The 19,317-nt window shown below is 40.2% G+C and overlaps 1 protein-coding gene across 1 annotated transcript in view; it reads left to right on the top strand.

The window, feature by feature from the left end:
- The window catches only part of MTCL1 (microtubule crosslinking factor 1), a 104,322-nt gene that overhangs the window by 12,108 nt on the left and 72,897 nt on the right, over positions 1 to 19,317 (top strand). Inside the window, exons 2-3 of the mRNA XM_070747538.1 lie at positions 8,480 to 8,704; positions 11,922 to 12,080. Coding sequence (XP_070603639.1) covers positions 8,480 to 8,704; positions 11,922 to 12,080 — 384 coding nt within the window. The remainder of the gene's footprint in view (positions 1 to 8,479; positions 8,705 to 11,921; positions 12,081 to 19,317) is intronic.

The following is a 19,317-nucleotide window of genomic DNA, read 5'->3' as shown; positions in this document are numbered from 1 at the left end:
ATGTGACAGTGATTGCCATCTGTAGTTCCCCAATGCACTTGGGAAAAAGGAATCCTCAATCTGAGTATTGTATTGGCAGTTCTGTGTTAGCAAAAACTTCAGAAGAGAAGGATTTAGGGGTAGTGATTTCTGACAGTCTCAAAGTGGGTGAGCAGTCAGGCTGTAGGGAAAGCAAGTAGGATGCTTGGCTGCATAGCTAGAGGTATAACAAGCAGGAAGGGGGAGATTATGATCCCGCTATATAGAGTGCTGGTGAGACCACATTTGGAATACTGTGTTCAGTTCTGGAGACCTCACCTACAAAAAGATATTGACAAAATTGAACGGGTTCAAAGACGGGCTGCAAGAATGGTGGAAGGTCTTAAGCATAAAACGTATCAGGAAAGACTTAATGAACTCAATCTGTATAGTCTGGAGGACAGAAGGAAAAGGGGGAAAATGATTGAAACATTTAAATATGTTAAAGGGTTAAATAAGGTCCAGGAGGGAAGTGTTTTTAATAGGAAAGTGAACACAAGAACAAGGGGATACAATCTGAAGTTAGTTGGGGGAAAGATCAAAAGCAACGTGAGAAAATATTATTTTACTGAAAGAGTAGTAGATCCTTGGAACAAACTTCCAGCAGAGGTGGTTGATAAATCCACAGTAACTGAATTTAAACATGCCTGGGATAAACATATATCCATCCTAAGATAAAATACAGAAAATAGTATAAGGGCAGACTAGATGGACCATGAGGACTTTTTCTGCCGTCAGTCTTCTATGTTTCTATGTTTTTAGTTCTCAATAGATCATATTAATATGTAATCTGCCAGATGACTATTGGGGACCACTAATTTAGGCTGCAGGAAATCTGAAAACACATTGACTTTGTAAATAATCATAACTGTTTTATGTTTTATATGCATAACATATTGATTCATAATGAATAAATAAAGTATATTTGAATACACGTATATTAGATTACTCATACTGTATATTCATTTATGATATTTCAAATTTATTAAACTCATTGGGATAAAATATAGAATTTAGGGATAGTTAAGTTTTCCAAAGTTTTTGATTGTTGTTTTTTTTAAACAAACCCTTGGTGAGACTGTCCCGTAAATTTAATCTTTTGGAGTCATTTACATCACAGAAACAACTAAAATTGCTTCAGACTAGATGTTATATGCAGTTTATAAAATTTATAAACATAAATGTGGAAAATTTATAAACATGAGCAAGCAGAATTTACTTGGGATAGCAACATCTTAAATACTCAGACCCAAGCTATATAAGGCTTTGTAGATAATAACAGCTCCTTGAGTTGCAACCAGATGTATAATACAGTGATCCCCCGATCATTGCGAGGGTTCCGTTCCAGGACCCCTAGCAATGATCGGGTTTTAGCGAAGTAGCGCTGCGGAAGTAAAAACACCACCTGCGCATGCACAGATGGTGTTTTTACTTCCGCAGCGCTAGTGAGGAGCCGAAGATTGGGGGCCGCGCGGCTTGCCAACTGAGTCCCGAAGACAAATGTCAAAGGCGAACTTCCGCGTTTGTCTTCGGGACTCATTGGGAAGCTGCGCGGCTGTTTTAAAACGTTGCCGCTGGCATGGGGGGCTTCCTAGCAGCCCCCCAAACCTGGGTTGGGGGTCTGGGGGGTGCTGGCAAGCCCCCCATGCCGGCGGCGACATTTTAAAACAGCCGCGCGGCTTCCCAATGAGTCCCGAAGACAAACGCGGAAGTTCGCCTTTGACGTTTGTCTTCGGGACTCAGTTGGCAAGCCGCGCGGCTGTTTTAAAACGTCGCCGCCGGCATGGGGGGCTTCCTAGCAGCCCCCCAAACCCGGGTTGGGGGTCCGGGGGGTGCTGGCAAGCCCCCCATGCTGGCGGCGACGTTTTAAAACAGCCGCGCGGCCCCCAATCTTCGGCTCCTCGCTAGCGGGCAGGCAGGCGGCGGACAAGCCGTTCACTGGCGGCGCTCGCTCGCGCTTCCCAGCTGAGTCCTGAAGCCAATTCGCTTCAGGACTCAGCTGGGAAGCGGCCAGAATGAACGGCGTGGGCGGGCGAAGGGCGAAGGGCGCGCGGGCAGGCAGGCGGCAGACAAGCCGTTCGCTGGCGCCGCTCGCTCGCGCTTCCCAGCTGAGTCCTGAAGCCAATTCGCTTCAGGACTCAGCTGGGAAGCGGCGAGAATGAACGGCGTGGGCGGGCGATGCGCGAGCGGGCGGCGGACAAGCCGTTCGCTCGCGCTCGCTCGCGCCGCTTCCCAGCTGAGTCCTGAAGCGAATTCGCTTCAGGACTCAGCTGGGAAGCGGCGAGAATGAACGGTGTGGGAGGGCGAAGGGCGGGCGGCAGCGAGGAGTTTGCGTGGGCGGTGGGGAAACCCCTCGCTGATGCCCGCCGCTCGCCCTCCCGCCAGCAAGAGGGGGAAGACCTAGGGAAGCCGCCCAGCAGCTGATCTGCCCGGGGCCATCTACGCATGCGTGCCCATAGAAAAAAGGCCGCACATGCGCAGATGGTGTTTTTACTTCCGGGTTGCAAAATCGCCATATAGCCATTTCGCAATGATCGGGGTCGCAATACCCGGGGGATCACTGTATCTCTCAAAGAGCAATACAGATAGTCCTCAACCATTTATTGAGCAGCAAGTTGAAACTATAGAAACACTTACAACTGTTCCCCAAAGTTATAGCCATTGTAGCAGCCCATGATAATTTTATTTATTTATTTATTTATTTATCAGATTTGTATGCCGCCCCTCTCCACAGACTCGGGGCGGCTCACAGCAACAACAATCCAATGTAAACAAATCTAATATTTAAGTTAATTTTAAAAAAAACCCAATTTAGAAACCAATCATACATACTAGCATACCATAAATAAATTTTTTAAGCCTAGGGGGAGGGAAAATGTCAATTCCCCCATGCCTGACGACAGAGGTGGGTTTTAAGGAGCTTACGAAAGGCTAGGAGGGTGGGGGCAACTCTGATATCTGGGGGGAGTTGGTTCCAAAGGGTCGGGGCCGCCACAGAGAAGGCTCTTCCCCTGGGTCCCGCCAAACGACATTGTTTAGTTGACGGGACCCGGAGAAGGCCAACTCTGTGGGACCTAACCGGTCGCTGGGATTCGTGCGGCAGAAGGCGGTCCCGGAGATATTCTGGTCCAGTGCCATGAAGAGCTTTATAGGTCATAACCAACACTTTGAATTGTGACCGGAAACTGATCGGCAACCAATGCAGACTGGGGAGTGTTGGTGTGACATGGGCATATTTAGGAAAGCCCATGATAGCTCTCGCAGCTGCATTCTGCATGATCTGAAGTTTCCGAACACTTTTCAAAGGTAGCCTCATGTGTTCAGAATTTAAGTTCTTGGCAACCCACCTGCACTTATGATCATTGCGACACTTCAATTCCTCTGACTTGCTTATCCCCACCATCTATGCTCTTTGGGTCCCCCGTTCTGGGGCCCAAACTACCTTAATTGACCTTTGCCGTCTGCTGCTGCTTTTGACCAAACATGTGTGGTCTTGCCCTTAGTGAGGCAGCTGCTGGCCCAAGGGTGGGTTCCATTTAATTTCACCACCAGTTCGCATTGTGACATTTCCCTTCGTGCAAATTCTCTTCCGAACATGCTCATAACATGGCTTCAGCCCAAAACATAGTTGAGGAGCTGCTCAGCTATGCTTCGGGTGAGGAAATAAAGGTTGGTATTAACCCACGAGCGGGAGGGAGGGCTTTTTTCACAGCAGAGGATGAGGAGAAGCCATCCAAACACTAAAAAAAATTGCTGAAAATTATGAAAAAAAGATGGAGGAGCACACGGCTTGGATCCTTGATGCCATCTTCAGGTCACCAGCAGGTCACTAACGGTTCAAGCAATCTGGTCCAAACTGGGAGGAACCCACCCTGTGCTGACCACTTACTTACTTACTTACTTACTTACTTACTTACTTACTTACTTACTTACTTACTTACTTACTTACTTACTTACTTACTTACTTACCCATCCATCCATCCATCCATCCATCCATCCATCCATCCATCCATTCATTTGACTTCTATGTCTCCTAATCCCAAAAACCTGGCCCTTTCCTACTTTCTCCCAATTTCTCTTCCTGCCTTCTCCTGCTGCTACCCAAGAATTTGCTGGACCTGTCAAAGTTTGCTTTAAGGCTACCATTTGTGCTGGGGGCAGGGGGCAGAAGAGGGAGTGAAGGAGTTGGTTTCTGCCATGTTGCATATCGATGTGGCTTTACCCACAGATAGGTGTTTCAATCAGCAAAAGTTTATAACTTGGAAGTTAATTTAGTAAAATAATATCTGTACTTTAAATGGTGCCATAGCAGCAATCTAGAGAACATTTGACATTTCAGAAACCAGTGAGAACTCTAGTAGTATGATGATGACATGCTCCTACCATCCATGCCTCTACACAAGTATAACAGAGCTATTCCTACTGCAAAAGTATTTTTACACACTTTTAAAAAGTGTTATATGTAATTAGGATTACAGTGCATTTTTCTATTTCATGTTTATTTTCACTCATATTTAGTACTAGTGTCAATATATATACATATATATTCTCTGAGTTTCATGAAATTAACTTAAAGGAAAGCAAGCTATGTTTAGATCATGGCAGCACTTTCAGTTGTTTTAATATTAAGCTTTTTGCTGACCATTGTTTATACATCTCTTTCTCTTATTCTGGCAAACTGCTAGACTTTTCATTTAAATAAAATAAAACTAGGTTCATAAGGGAAACAAAGAAGCTGCCAGTTCTGGCAATTTTACAACTAACTGAAAAACTTAACATGGAGCACCATGTGTATAAAAGGGAATTGTAATTTATCTTTATGATTGCCTTCTATATATAGCAACACTATGGACTATAGCACAGAATCAGCTTAATGGAATACTATGGGGTTTTAAGACAATATAGAATAGAACTGTAACTATATGCACCAAAATGTATGAAATTTCATCATAATTTTTATTTTACTCTCTTTCTACAATGTCAGTGGCCTTAATTGGTGGTAGATTTTACTTACCTTTGCTACTGGTTCAGAAATGGGAGTGTGCAGGTGCACTTTGCATGTGCTTAACACTTCTGTGCATGTGCAAAACATTTTTGATGTGGGTGGGCGGAGCCTTCCGCCACTGCTGCTACAGGTTCCCCTGATCTGTGGTGAACCAATAGCAACCCATCACTGGCATTAATGTCATAATGAAACATATTTATGAGTGGAAAAAAACAGTTAAAGATACAGTATTTCTAAACATGGATCCTGAAAGTTAGATGCCTGCTGGAAGAATATAAATAAAAGTGACCTAATTTCACTTACAGTTTATTTGTGAAGTTAGCAACCACTTGTAGTTACTGCTCAACTAATAATTTCTCTTATATTTAAATGTTTAATAGCAGTTCCTAGTAGATTTTAAGTATTTAAATTTGAAGCCGTTTAGAAGATCATGAGTATATAGATATCAATTTGGTTATATAGTAATCCTCATCTAGTGACAGCCTCATTTAGTGACTGGTCACAGTTTAATGGTGATGAAAAAGTAACAATCACAAATTCCCATATTTACCACCTTCACATATTTTAAAAGGAAAGAAAGAAGGAAGGAAGGAAAGAAAGAAAGAAAGAAAGAAAGAAAGAAAATAAGCCCAGTTGCTGTTTCACTTACTGTTTCGCTTAATGACTAAGTTGATTTTATTATTTTTATAATTATTAAAAGAGATGGAAAGTCCCAGTTATAGCATCAAAGGCATGGGAAGATGCAGTCTGTGGAACAGATCATGATCTGCTCATGTGTAAGATCCAAGTTAAAGAAATACAAGAAAACCAACCAGTTTCCGTGATATGATTTTGAATATATACCATAATTTTCAAAGAGAACATGAGGACTCATTTTGAAATCCTGAGCCTCATTGGTAAACCAATAAATCAAACATTGTGCAAATGGATCATTGCACAAATCAAGCTGGGCAATTTTCACTTGAAGCAAATGATTGTTTAAACACATTAAGCAAAGACCTAGCTCTCTGATACATTATGCAAAGACCTAGCTCTCTGGAAAGGTTCTAAGGATGTGAAAGATGGAAGGAAAGAGAAAGAGGATGACTAATAGACTCTGTTACACTGGCTATATGTGCACTGCTGGAAGATTTAAGGGTCAGATTTGGGACAAATTTATCTGTGTGGCTAATAAGAGTCGACACTAACTTGATGGCAGAAATACTGATTATTAAACATACATAAGGATCTCTCGAGGTTGCATATTGAGTTTGAAAACCATGTTTCTTTTTATCTTTTTATTTAATGCATCAACATAACTGGATAGAAAATAGATTTAATTAACACATAAAAAGAGATATTAAACTTATTTACATTTTGATAATTTATATTCAATATTTATGTGTGTGTAGAGCGGAATCTTTTCCACTCCATTCTGAGCTGCTTCCTGGACTACTGCCAAATTATCACACAAATTGTTTTCACACCTCCTACTTCCACTTATCATCTCCCTGCTATGTTTCTTTTACTTTCTGACATCTCATATGTGGAAAAAATATTTTGTGCAGTTTTTTTAAAACCAAGTACAAGTTTGTGCACCACAGGACAAGAATACAGTGCAAAGAGTAAATTTCAAATATTTATAATAATGACACATTTAAATTTTTATGTACTTCTTCGTTAAAGTACAAAACATAGAAAGTATTATAGTATATGACATACATGCTGAAACTTTTTCTTTCAAGTCATTTTGGATTTATGGCAACTTCTTCCTGCCCTTTTCTTGACAGTGTAGGAAGTTAGCATCCGTCCTCCTCTTAGAAAAATGAAATGGTGTAGGAAATATTTAAAAGGTGGAATATTATATTTTCCCTAAAGGAGAAACATGTTTCTAAAGACATAAACTCAGAACCTCAGCACCCTGTCTGCCCAGCAGATATTTTGGTGCCAACCTATCTACAAGAAGGGCCAACTTATCTATAAAACAAAAGATGTGGACCTCAGAACATAATAGGATTAGCTCTCACTCAAGATCCAAACCAAGACAAAGTCATTAAGCCATAATAGGAATTGCCCAAAGCCCTTTCATTACATCATTACCAGCAAGATTCAACCAGGCTGGGAACTCAAGACAACCTACAAAGTTACCCCTGCATGGCCCCATGGGAATTTGACAAGCAATGAGAGTACATTTCTTACACAAGACCAGAGAGCTCCAAGAGAGGCCCAGTCTCTTTCCCTCTCTCACCCATGGGAGGTATTTTTTGTTCAGGACCTAAAACGATGTGATCCTGTCTACCATTAAACCATATTTCCAAGCAATCTCCATGTTTCTAGTGTCTTTCTTTCAACTTGGAACTGAACACAGATGGACCTTTCTTCCAGTGATTGCATATTTCAGAAGTGACTTGGAAGTTCTTTTCTTCCCAAGGATGAGAAAAGTAACTGGCCTAACATCACCCAAAGGCAGGACTAGAACTCATCACCTCCAAATTTCTAATATAACGCTTTAACCAAATGTACATGTTCACAGATTATAATATAAAGTCATAGTCACTTGTAACTGCAATCAATATTTTCTATGCATTTAATCCTTCCTTCCTTCTGGAATTTGATATAGTAATGAAAATAAAAATAAAAAGGAAAACATGCAAAAAGTATCCTCTTTCATTTTCTCCTATTCCTTCCTTCTTCCCTGAATGTATTCTAAACTTGATTAAATTTTAAATATTAATATGAAGTTTTGAACATGGATGTCGTGCAGCCTGTACAGATACTAACTGAACCCTTTTTTGAAGGGGGGGGGGGAGAGAAATTAATTCAATCTGCTTTCATGCCCTGGGGGCTCTGAGGTCCAGAGCGGATCAGCTACTAGTTCAAACCCAATTGGCTACCTGCTGTCCAAGGAATAACACAATCTTGTTGCCTCATCTTAATTGCAGCAGCCCAGGGTGCCTGAGGTTGCTACAGAGCAGACCCGTGAGGTAATTCCTGTCATGGTGCTATGACAACAATGTTCGCTGCTGCTATTAAGTTGAGACAGGGAGCTTGTGCAGGACTCCTAGCAAGTTGCAAGCCCAGAGTTTAATGATTTACTTTACCTTTAAAATGCATTGTTTATATTTTGTTGTAATTTTTTTTTGTATTTTCTTAAATGTTACCCAGCTGCATTTTAATCTGGTTCAGCCCACACCTGGGACTTTTGTGGGTCATGAGCAGCCTTCATGTTTGACACATTTGCTCTGGTCTATAGAGTTGTTGTTTTCATTATTTCTTGAGAGGGAAATTATAAATCCTTTCAACATGCTTTTAATATAATTTCAAAAGGATATTTTCCTACCATCTGCACAGAAAGTAGAGATAGAACAGCAGCTATAAATGCTAGGTGTTAGAATGCAAATCTGACAAAAAACATATGATTTTCAGTGGGGAATAAGCAACTGTATAAATTTCTGTCCCTGTTTTGGGTTATGACAGGATGAACTGGATGAACTCCGGGCTGAAATGGAAGAGATGCGTGACAGCTATCTTGAAGAAGATGTTTACCAACTACAAGAACTTCGACGAGAACTAGATCGTGCAAACAAGAATTGTCGTATCTTGCAGTATCGTCTCAGGAAAGCTGAACAGAAAAGCTTGAAAGTTGCACAGACGGGTCAGGTGGATGGAGAACTAATCAGAAGCTTAGAACAAGATCTCAAGGTGAGTGAAGAACTTAGACCGAGTGGTGGTATCTAAGTCACGAATAAAGTTTTCTCCCTAATTGCAAAATGTATGTCATCTTGACATTTCAGAATTAGAAAAGAGCATTACATTTTATATATGGGAATCAAAGAATTCTTTATATTGTAAACAAGTCAATTTATTTATTACTTTGATTTCTATACCATCCCAATCTCATAACTCTGAAAGAATGCATAGATATCCAGGTGACTCCTATGGCCAAAATGTTTTACTTATAGTAGTGCTATTTCATGTATAGCTATAATTGTTTAACTTGAATGCACTTTGATGCATCCGCAGTCTGCATTGGTTGCCAATCAGTTTCCGGTCACAATTCAAAGTGTTGGTTATGACCTATAAAGCCCTTCATGGCACCGGACCAGATTATCTCAGGGACCGCCTTCTGCTGCATGAATCCCAGCGACCAGTTAGGTCCCACAGAGTGGGCCTTCTCCGGGTCCCGTCAACTAAACAATGTCGTTTCGTGTGGCCCAGGGGAAGAGCCTTCTCTGGGGTGGCCCCGTCCCTTTGGAACCAACTCCCCCCAGAGATTAGAATTGCTCCCACCCTCCTTGCCTTTCGTAAGCTTCTTAAAACCCACCTCTGCCGTCAGGCATGGGGGAACTGAGATATTCTTTCCCCCTAGGCGTTACAATTTACTCATGGTATGTTTGTATGTATGTATGTTTGGTTTTATAATAAGGGATTTTTTAGTTGTTTAGTATTAGATTATTACAGGATGTTTTTTATCACTGTTGTTAGCTGCCCCAAGTCTGCGGAGAACGGCGGCATACAAATCCAATAAATAATAATAATTTTGATAACTGGAATGTGTTCTGTATGGGAAACTTACGTTTCTTTTGGAAACAGTAGCTTGTCTAGAATACAACAGTGAAGTAGCTGACTGAGGCACCTGTCAGTACATATTGTTCAACTTATTTTGGACCACTTGATAACCATGTTACAAAGCCAGGTTTAAACTAGGTTTTCATATATTCATATATATAATCCATGTAATCATTTATTAGAATTGTATTCTGCCTTAAGTTTGCACAATTCAAGGCAGTAATGCTAGAATTATAATCTCCTGTTTTCCCATAACAACAATCCCATTGAAACCATAATAATTAATATGTCTGGTCTATTACTAAATTTATCAGAGGGAAGCCTGCTGCCTAGATTTTTCTTTTATGAATGTTGGATAAATAGTTCTGTGCTTTTCTTTCCTTTCCTTTTTGTTCGCTTGTTAATAAATATTTTAAATATGTTTTTTAAATATATATTTTAATATGTTCGTGATAAATTGTTTTGAGATAGTTAAAGAGATATGGAAATACATAAAATAAAGAATGCAAAAGAGCACGTTTCAGTATTGCATAATTGTACTTTAAAACTTAGAAACATTCTCAAATGAAATGCTATCTTTCTAATCCTAGGGAAAATTTCTGGTGAAACCGCATAGAAATATTCCTTCCATTATATGCATTTTTTAGTACTGTGTAATAAAATGGTTCATAACTGGACTTAGTTTTCCACTGCTTGAATAAATACTTTTCCATTGCTCCAAATTGTGCTGAATAAGCCTTTTGATAAGAACAAAAGACTATATGTATATACTATACTTTGATAGATACCATGTTTTTCCAAAAATAAGACACTGTCTTATATTTTTTTGAAATAAACACTTGGCCTTATTACCATGCACTCAAAAGCCTGATTAGGCTTATCAGGGGATATCTTATTTTGGGGAAAACAGGGTACTTTATCTGTAATGATACAAATGTTTTCTTAATTGAAAAAATTGGAAACCAAATTTTGTATGATTTATTGTTGGCTTGTCTCGGTTAGCTAGGCTATGAAACCTTCGACAATACCAAGCAGAGAATTTTAACAGAGCGTGGATGTGTGATAAAGCCAAGACACAGACTTAGTTAAATAAGTATTATTTACATATAAACAAAATATAAACAATCCAGAATAAGCACGAAGCAAATACAGAATAATACGCACTGAGAAATTACAAGATTAGCACGAAGCAAAATACAATATAGATAAAAGCACAAAGCTTATACAAGCAGGAAGCTTAAACACAACTCCCCCATTTGACCTAGCAAAATAATGAGCTTTTATAGCTTCAATGAGGAAGTGCCGAAACAGCCTTGAATATTAACTCTTCAACTACAAGTTAACCCTTTAAGTGCACATTAACTCTTTAAGTACAAGTTTGGTACAGTTTACAATATGCAGTTTACAATGGCAATCCCTAACAACCATGTACCCTGTACTAACATTTATTATGTTATGCTAAATATGATATTAATTGATTTTTAATACCTCAAGAACTTTAACTTGTAGTTCACATTTAACTTAAAATACAGTATTGTGGGATAATTAATTTAAGAATATTGTGGATAATATTGATCTTCAAGTCTTTAAATTTGTTTAATGCTAATATTACTATGACTACTATTACTATTAGTAATAGATATCTACAGTGATCCCTCGATTTTCGCGATCTCGTTCTTCGCTATATCGCGATTTTTCCCACCCGATGACGTCACTCTCTTCCTTCCTTTCTCATCTTTCTTTCTCTCTCTCTTTCTCTATCTCTCCCCCTCTTGCTGGCGGGCAGCGGGCGGGCAGCGGGCGGGCGGGCGGCGGGCGGGCGGGCGAGCGGGGGCATCAGCGAGGAAGACCCAGGGAAGGTTCCTTCGGCCGCCCAGCAGCTGATCTGCTCGGCAGCGCAGCGAGGAGCCGAATCGGGGTTTCCCCTTTGCGTGGGCGGCGGGGAAACCCCGATCTTCGTCTGCTCGCTGCTGCTGCGCTGCCGAGCAGATCAGCTGCTGGGCGGCCGCAGCAGCAGCGAGCAGACGAAGATCGGGGTTTCCCCGCCGCCCACGCAAAGGGGAAACCCCGATTCGGCTCCTCGCTGCGCTGCCGAGCAGATCAGCTGCTGGGCGGCCGAAGGAACCTTCCCTGGGTCTTCCCCGCCGCCCACGCAAACTCCACCATCTGCACATGCACGGCCATGAAAAAAAGGGCACGCATGCGCAGATGGTGTTTTTACTTCCGCAACCTTACATCGCGAAAAATCGATTATCGCGAGGGGTCTTGGAACGGAACCCTCGCGATAATCGAGGGATCACTGTATTATTTTTAAATTATTAAGTATGATTGTGTGCTTTTTAAAATACAGGTCGCCAAAGATGTATCTGTCAGGCTGCACCATGAACTGGAAAATGTGGAGGAAAAGCGTGCTAAAGCAGAAGATGAAAATGAAGTTCTTCGTCAACAAATCATTGAGGTGGATATATCCAAACAGGCATTGCAAAATGAGCTTGATAAATTGAAAGAGGTGAGTGGCAACAGTGTTACTTTGGGAATTAGAAATAAAGTGAAAAGCTATCATAGCATTCATCGTTGCTTACAGTGTGAGGGATATGGATAGTTTCTAAATTTGATAAATAAATAAACAGCAATTTGGATCCTATACTAACACATTAATCAAAATGTCAAACTACAGACATGGAACATTTAAATGTGATGACTATGGCTCAGGCCACCAACTACTAATCACATAAATAGACATCAGACTGATAAAGGAGAACATTTGTAGCTCAGAGTCAAACTAGATAACATCATCAGTGCTAGTAAGGAATGGAATTTGCTCTCAATTTATATTTCAATACTTGCCCTGTCAGTATTGGCGGGAGTGGTCTTGGAGCATTATTTATTGTTAGTTTGATTGGCAGTTCCTTGATTGGAGTATTGTTTACTTGTTGATTGTTGGTCTGAAGTTAATCTTGGTGTTGATCATCTGGGTGTTGATTGCTGATGGGGAGGTGTTTTGGTATTTTTGTTCATTTTTGTGGCTTGCTGATTGTCTCTTGTATAATATGTAAATGTTTTTTTTAATGTCTGTGTGCTATCGATCACCAATGGAAGGCTTCCAGAAATTCTCTATGCTTTTGGACTTGGATTGGTTTAGGACAGGGGTGTCAAACTCGCAATGACACATTGCCATCATATGATGTATTGCAATTTTTTTCCCCTTTGCCAGCATGTGATGAATCCGGCCTGTGGTCCATGATTTGACATTCCTGATTTAGGATGTCACATTTTTCCAGTTGAAACTATAGTTAAGTCTGTTCATATGTTGCAAAATTAAAGAATAGACTAACAGAGCATGAGGGCATAGGCAGAATACCAGAATCATAATGTGTGAGAATTGCATAGTAAGTGAGATAAAAGATGGTTTGGGAAGGTTTTATCCATGGGGTCACTCAACTCAACAGGGCATGACAACAAAATCCTCTGTAATCTTGACGGAAACCATTTTTATGTAACTCCTTTATATGCTTTAGTTATATAAAAATTTGGATTTTCAATTTATCTGAAAATGCAACATTTTGAAAGATTAGTTTTTGGTAACTCCACTTTTCCCTAATATAATGCTCTCCAGATGTTCATGTTATTGTATGCTGGAGAGACAAATGTCAAGAATCTAGGTGTGTAATTTACATATTTACATAGTTACAATTAAGCCTTGGTTACATAGTTTTGCAGCCCTAAAATATTCCAAACATTAGTTTTTAGCAAGATACTGTAACATTTTTGTATGTTAAATGTTTTTCAGATCTCATTCATTTCTAACTTGTTTTACAGCGTTATGTCAAGTCATTCTGCAGCTGCCACTCTATTTTTAATCCTCCTTACATTTTGTCTCTACAACACTACTGCCCTCAATAGAAAGAAGGATTTATTTTCTGGGCAACTACTATAGTGAACAGCTGATGATACTCTTTTTGTTTTGTGGGCCTTGTGAAAGTAAAAGGATCATTAAGCAAGTAACATAAAAGCTAGATTTTATTTCTGTAGTTAGAAATGCCATAACTTTTTTTATGCATGTTGTACATAGTACAAATATAGAAGTGCAAAAGTAGTTACATAATTCAAAACATTTATTGTAATAAATTTTGTTACTTGAAATGCATACCCATATTAAGAAACTTAAATCTGTGCTCATCTTTCCCCTAATGATACTAAACATGTGAAGAAAATACAAATACAAAACAACAAAAGCAATCTTTAGCATCAAGATGCTTCACAAAGCCCTGATTGTGGTTTTCTTTAGAACTGTCTGTGATATTATAGTGCTGCTACAAAAGAAGGGCAATTTACCATGGTACCAACGAGTTAGTGAATATTTATGTCAGCTATGTGCAACAGGGTCCCATCACTTATATCAGCTGAGGCGGTGCAGTGGGTAGAGTGCAGTACTGCAGCCCACTAAAGCTGACTGCTAGATCTGCAGGTCAGCGGTTCAAATCCCATCACCGGCTCAAGGTTGACTCAGCCTTCCATCCTTCCGAGGTGGGTAAAATGAGGATCCGGATTTTTGGGGCAATATGCTGGCTTTGTTAAAAAGTGCTATTGCTAACATGTTGTAAGCCGCCCTGAGTTTAAGGAGAAGGGCGGCATAAAAAATCAAATGAATGAATGAATAAATGAATCACTTGATATTTTCTGAGCTATTATTTGAAACAAATAAGGGTATAACAAGTTTCTGAACTGTGACATTCATTATTTGCATTGATTCATAAGCATCAAATAAATATTAAACTACATAGTTAACAACTTTTTGAACTGCCTTCTTTAAGAATATACGTAGTTATAAAGAATGATGAATCTGTATAGCATAATAGTTATACAGAATGTCACAATCACAGCAATGAGCATGTGTTACCTCCTAAAGGTATCCTACCAGTTCTATGTTCTGGTACATAGAGTCATGGTGGTGCAGTGGTTAGAATGCAGCACTGCGGGCTAAGTCACTGCTCACTCCAGTAGTTCGATTCTGAGTGGCTCAAGATTGACTCAGCCTTCCATCTTTCTGAGGTTGGAAAAATGAGGAGCCAGATTGGTGGGGGCAAGATTCTGACTCTGTAAACCAATTATAGAGGACTGCAAAGCACTATGAAGTGGTATAATAAGTCTAAAGGCCATTTGCTATTCTACAGGTAGACCTTGAATTACATGGCAGTTGGGACCAAAATTTCTATCATTAAGCAATGCAATTGTAAAGCACAACCATGTTGTTTATCGACAGCAATTCCTGCAGTCCAGGTTGCTGTCATTAACTGAACACCACTATCATTAGGTGAGGAAATTTCCTGTTGCCTTCCCACAACCAAATTCAGTGGTGAAGGATGGAAGGAAGTTGCAAATCGCGGGCAAACATTTAAGATCCCAATGATGAAGGAGTTTTGGTATGAACGGTTGTTGTGGTAAAGCTTCCAAAAAGCCCATTAGGCTTTCTGGCGTTGCCCCTGAATCATTCTACCAGCTCAGGAAGATGACTGACTGTTTGGGCAATAAGGTAGATGATATACCAGCAACCCTCCATTCAGTCTCCATAACACAATATCAGGTACATATCCTAAAATCTTAAAAGAATAGGCTGGCTTTGTGAAGACGATGGAATATTCAACTTACCTTTTCAGTTCATGCTTATGCTGTACTGAGAACTGATAGATGGTGCAGGGTTAACCTTGTAGCCAACTAACAACTAGAAGTTCAGAAACATAATTGAGCAATCAGACAAGGTGACATGAACTCATTGGTAGTTTCCCATTACAATGAACAAGGACATACATTCACTTTTGTAGCTAAGATTGTTTGTTTATTGGATTTATATGACAGGTGGCTTACAACATGTTGGCTGAGTGGTACAAAAATAGCCAGGTAATTATTGAAGCCTGGGAAAGGGCCCCTTGGTCAAGCAACAGGAGTGCTGATTTATCACCAGGTACTTATCAGGTACTTAGGAGCCAAAGGACTTGGCAGCACCAGGAAACAGCAGCCAATAAGTTACAGTTAATAACTGGCTATCAACACTCCAAGCCACAACCAACCAAGCACCGCATAAATGCTACACATAAAATAGCCCAAAACACACATTCTGGTGAGAGGAAAGTTCCCTTAAGGATAAGTTCCAGCATGAGTCTGAAAGCTTGTAAGACCAAACGTCTGGTCCCTAGGACTGACCCAGATTGAATCCTGCGACATTATCCTGGGATATGTGTATTTGCCTTCATTCATTGTAACCATCTTTCCAGGTCTCTGTCCCGTATCCAAGTTCATTATCCTCATTCATTCATCATAAATGTTTTATTTTGACCAGTTTGGCATTAACAGAATTAATAAGATAGAGGATAGACTTATAGGGAAATGTGGGTCAATTTTTAGTAGCCTCTTTCTTGTGTCAGTCTACTCCACTGCCATATTTTCACGGGAGAGGGTTTTTATTTTAACTTAAAACTTATTGCAGGAGTTTTTATGCCAACCACTGTTTACTGTAACCACCCTCCCAACCACTGTTTACTGTAAACTGCGCGCGTGCACATGCGCACTCCCCAAAATACCCCCCTGCGCACCCTTTTCCAAGGGTGCACACTCCCCATCCCCCTGCCAGCCCGTGGGGGGGGGCGGTGGTGGGGAGGTGCCGGCAGTAGACATGGGTGGAAGGAAAGGGAGCCGACTGCCCCTGCCTCCCCACGGTGCCTCCGACCCCCTCGCACCCCTGGCCTCTTGGCGCTCCCCTCTGCCCACCTGATCCGCCTCCTCTCTGGCTTTCTGCTCCTCCGCCTCCCGCCTTGGGGTGCAACTTCTCCTGCGGCGGTGGCTGTAGCGATGGTAGCAGCTGCGGCTTCTCCTCCTCCTCTTCTGAGCTCCCATCCAGGGGTCTGTGAGAGGGTTTTCTCCATGCGCTTTGGGAATGCCTGCCCCACCCCTCTCGCAGCCTCTTCACTGGGAGGGCTTTCGTCCTAGGCTTTCAGCAAGGGGGCTGCAGTACAGGCAAGGCAGGCATTCCCAAAGCGCTTTCACAGCCCCCTGGCTGGGAGCTCGGAAGAGGAGGAGGAGAAGCCGCAGCCGCTACCATCGCTACAGCCACTGCCACGGAGAAGTCGCGCCCCAAGGCGGGAGGCGAAGGAGGAGAAAGCCGGAGAGGGGGCGGACAGAGCAAGATAGAAAGAGAGAGGGGGAGAGAAAGCAAGTGAGAAAGAGAGAGAGAGAAAGAGGGGGGGAGAGAGAGATAGCAAGAGAGAGAACAAGAGAAAGAAAGCAAGAGAAATAGAAAGAAAGAGTGAGAGAGAAAAAGCAATATATATATAGAGAGAAAGAAAACAAGAGAGAGAGAGAGAGCAACAGACAGAGCGAGATAGAAAGAGAGGGAGAGAGAAAGTGAGAAAAAGAGAGAGAGAGCAAGAGGGGGAGAGAGAAAGAGAGAAATGACTCTTGATTTAAAGCATATGGTAAAAAGCACCCAAATAACAGAGAAAAAAACCCCCCAGGGTTTGTGTGCGTGTGTGTGTGTGTGTGTGTGAACTCTTGAACCATTTCCAATAGCCCTCACCTGTTATTGGAAATGGTTCAAGAGTTCACACACACACACACAAGGGGGGAGGAGACAGGGATGGAAAAAGAGGAGAAGATAGTAATAATAGTAATAGATTTTGGTTTTACAGTATTTTATTATTAATTTCTTTTAATAAAAAAGAAGAGATTTTTTTTCTTATTTATTTATTTGTCTGTCTGTCTGTCTGTCTGTCTGTCTGTCTGTTTGTTTGTTTGTTTATACATACATACATACATACATACATACATACATACATACTTCTATGCTGTCCAGTCCCAAAGGGACTGCTGCTCAGACACTATATTTTTCCGCCCACACCGGAAAAAAATTAGAGGGAACATTGACCCAAACCAATATTTATTTCTTTATTTATTGGATTTAAATGCCGCCCCTCCAAATATTGTGGCCATTCAATAGAAACACTGAAATTTGTGAGGCAGCAAGGATGAGAGATTTGGAGCAGTGTTTATTACATCCCAACTACGTAGGCTAATATTTATGGATTCAAAAAGCTATTCCAAGATAAATTCTCTCTTTATATTATGCTGTCTTACTACAGATTAATAGATAAGAAAAAAATCTTCTAGCAAACTGATGGGCAGAGGTAATTGCCTCTGGCAGTATTTGTAAATAATGTAGCCTGGAGCTTAATCATCAGTATGACTTGCTCCAGGTTGTAACTGGGGAAAATGAAACAATCATACAGTATAATTCTAAACTTTTACCTTGGAGCAAGTTCCATTGAACTTACATCATAGTAGATCTATATTAAGTAGATAAGTCAGTTACTTACATTACATGTTTTAAGCTGTTGTCCTTATTGTAACACAACAGAAGACTGCTCCTCATTTCATTACTACTTCTATCACTGATAGGACAATAGTAGAGAACAAATTAACTTTTTTTGTTTTTTAAAAAAAGTTGAATTAATTCGTCTCATAATTAACCATGCTTAAAAGTATTTAATGCAGCAATGCTTTATATAACAATACATATTGAGTTATGAGAAAAGAGTCAGAGGTCCACATAATTTCGCATAATTTATCTGTAATTTGGAATGACCAAATTATTTACATAGGTCTGGTGTACTGTTGAAGAAAATATTTTTGAATTATCATTAAAAAATGTTAACCTGCAGGTAAAACATTAATAAAATATTAAAAAACTATGGGATTATTTAAAATAATAAATATCTGAGTTTTAGTATCTAAAATATAACTAGACATATAGTATATGTTAACATTATAAAGTTTTATTGTTTTTAGATATGTATGTATTTCTTTGTCCTGATGAATTAGACAAAAAGAACTTAAAATTTATAGAAACGTAGAAGACTGACGGCAGAAAAAGACCTCATGCTCCATCTAGTCTGCCCTTATACTATTTTCTGTATTTTATCTTAGGATGGATATATGTTTATCCCAGGCATGTTTAAATTCAGTTACTGTGGATTTACCAACCACGTCTGCTGGAAGTTTATTCCAAGGATCTACTACTCTTTCAGTAAAATAATATTTTCTCATGTTGCTTTTGATCTTTCCCCCAACTAACTTCAGATTGTGTCCCCTTGTTCTTGTGTTCTCTTTCCTATTAAAAACACTTCCCTCCTGTAAACATACAACAGGTTTCAAATACATAATCTTGGAGTGGGAATTATTTTATAAACATACTGCTTTTCTGAACTGATGGGAATTTATCCATCGCACATTAATATAATCCTCTGAGTTTAATCCTCTAACTCAGCCTCTCTCAACCTTTTCACCCTAGAACTGTGATGGCAAACCTTTGGCTTGCGTGCCAGAAGTGGCATGCAGAGCCATCTCTCCAGGGTTGCCAACCATCGCCCGTTAATCTTCTGGTGTGCACTAGCCAGTTGGTCTTCACATGCATGCAAGTGCCAGAAATCGGAAGAGCAACTTCCTGGTGTGCACATGCATGCCAGGAATAATAATAATAATAATAATAATAATAATAATAATAATAATAATAATTTATTGGATTTGTATGCCGCCCCTCTCCGTAGACTCAGGGCGGCTAACAACAATAATAAACACAACATGTACAATCCAATAATAAAAACAACTACAAACCCCTATTATAAAACCAAACATACACACAAACATACCATGCATAACTTGTAATGGCCTAGGGGGAAGAGCTATCTCAACTTCCC

This window comes from Erythrolamprus reginae, chromosome 3, assembly GCF_031021105.1.
Source record: "Erythrolamprus reginae isolate rEryReg1 chromosome 3, rEryReg1.hap1, whole genome shotgun sequence".
Taxonomy (NCBI): Eukaryota; Metazoa; Chordata; class Lepidosauria; order Squamata; family Dipsadidae; genus Erythrolamprus; species Erythrolamprus reginae.
Note: the sequence above shows the minus strand (reverse complement) of the source record. Positions and strands in the feature narration are given on the sequence as shown.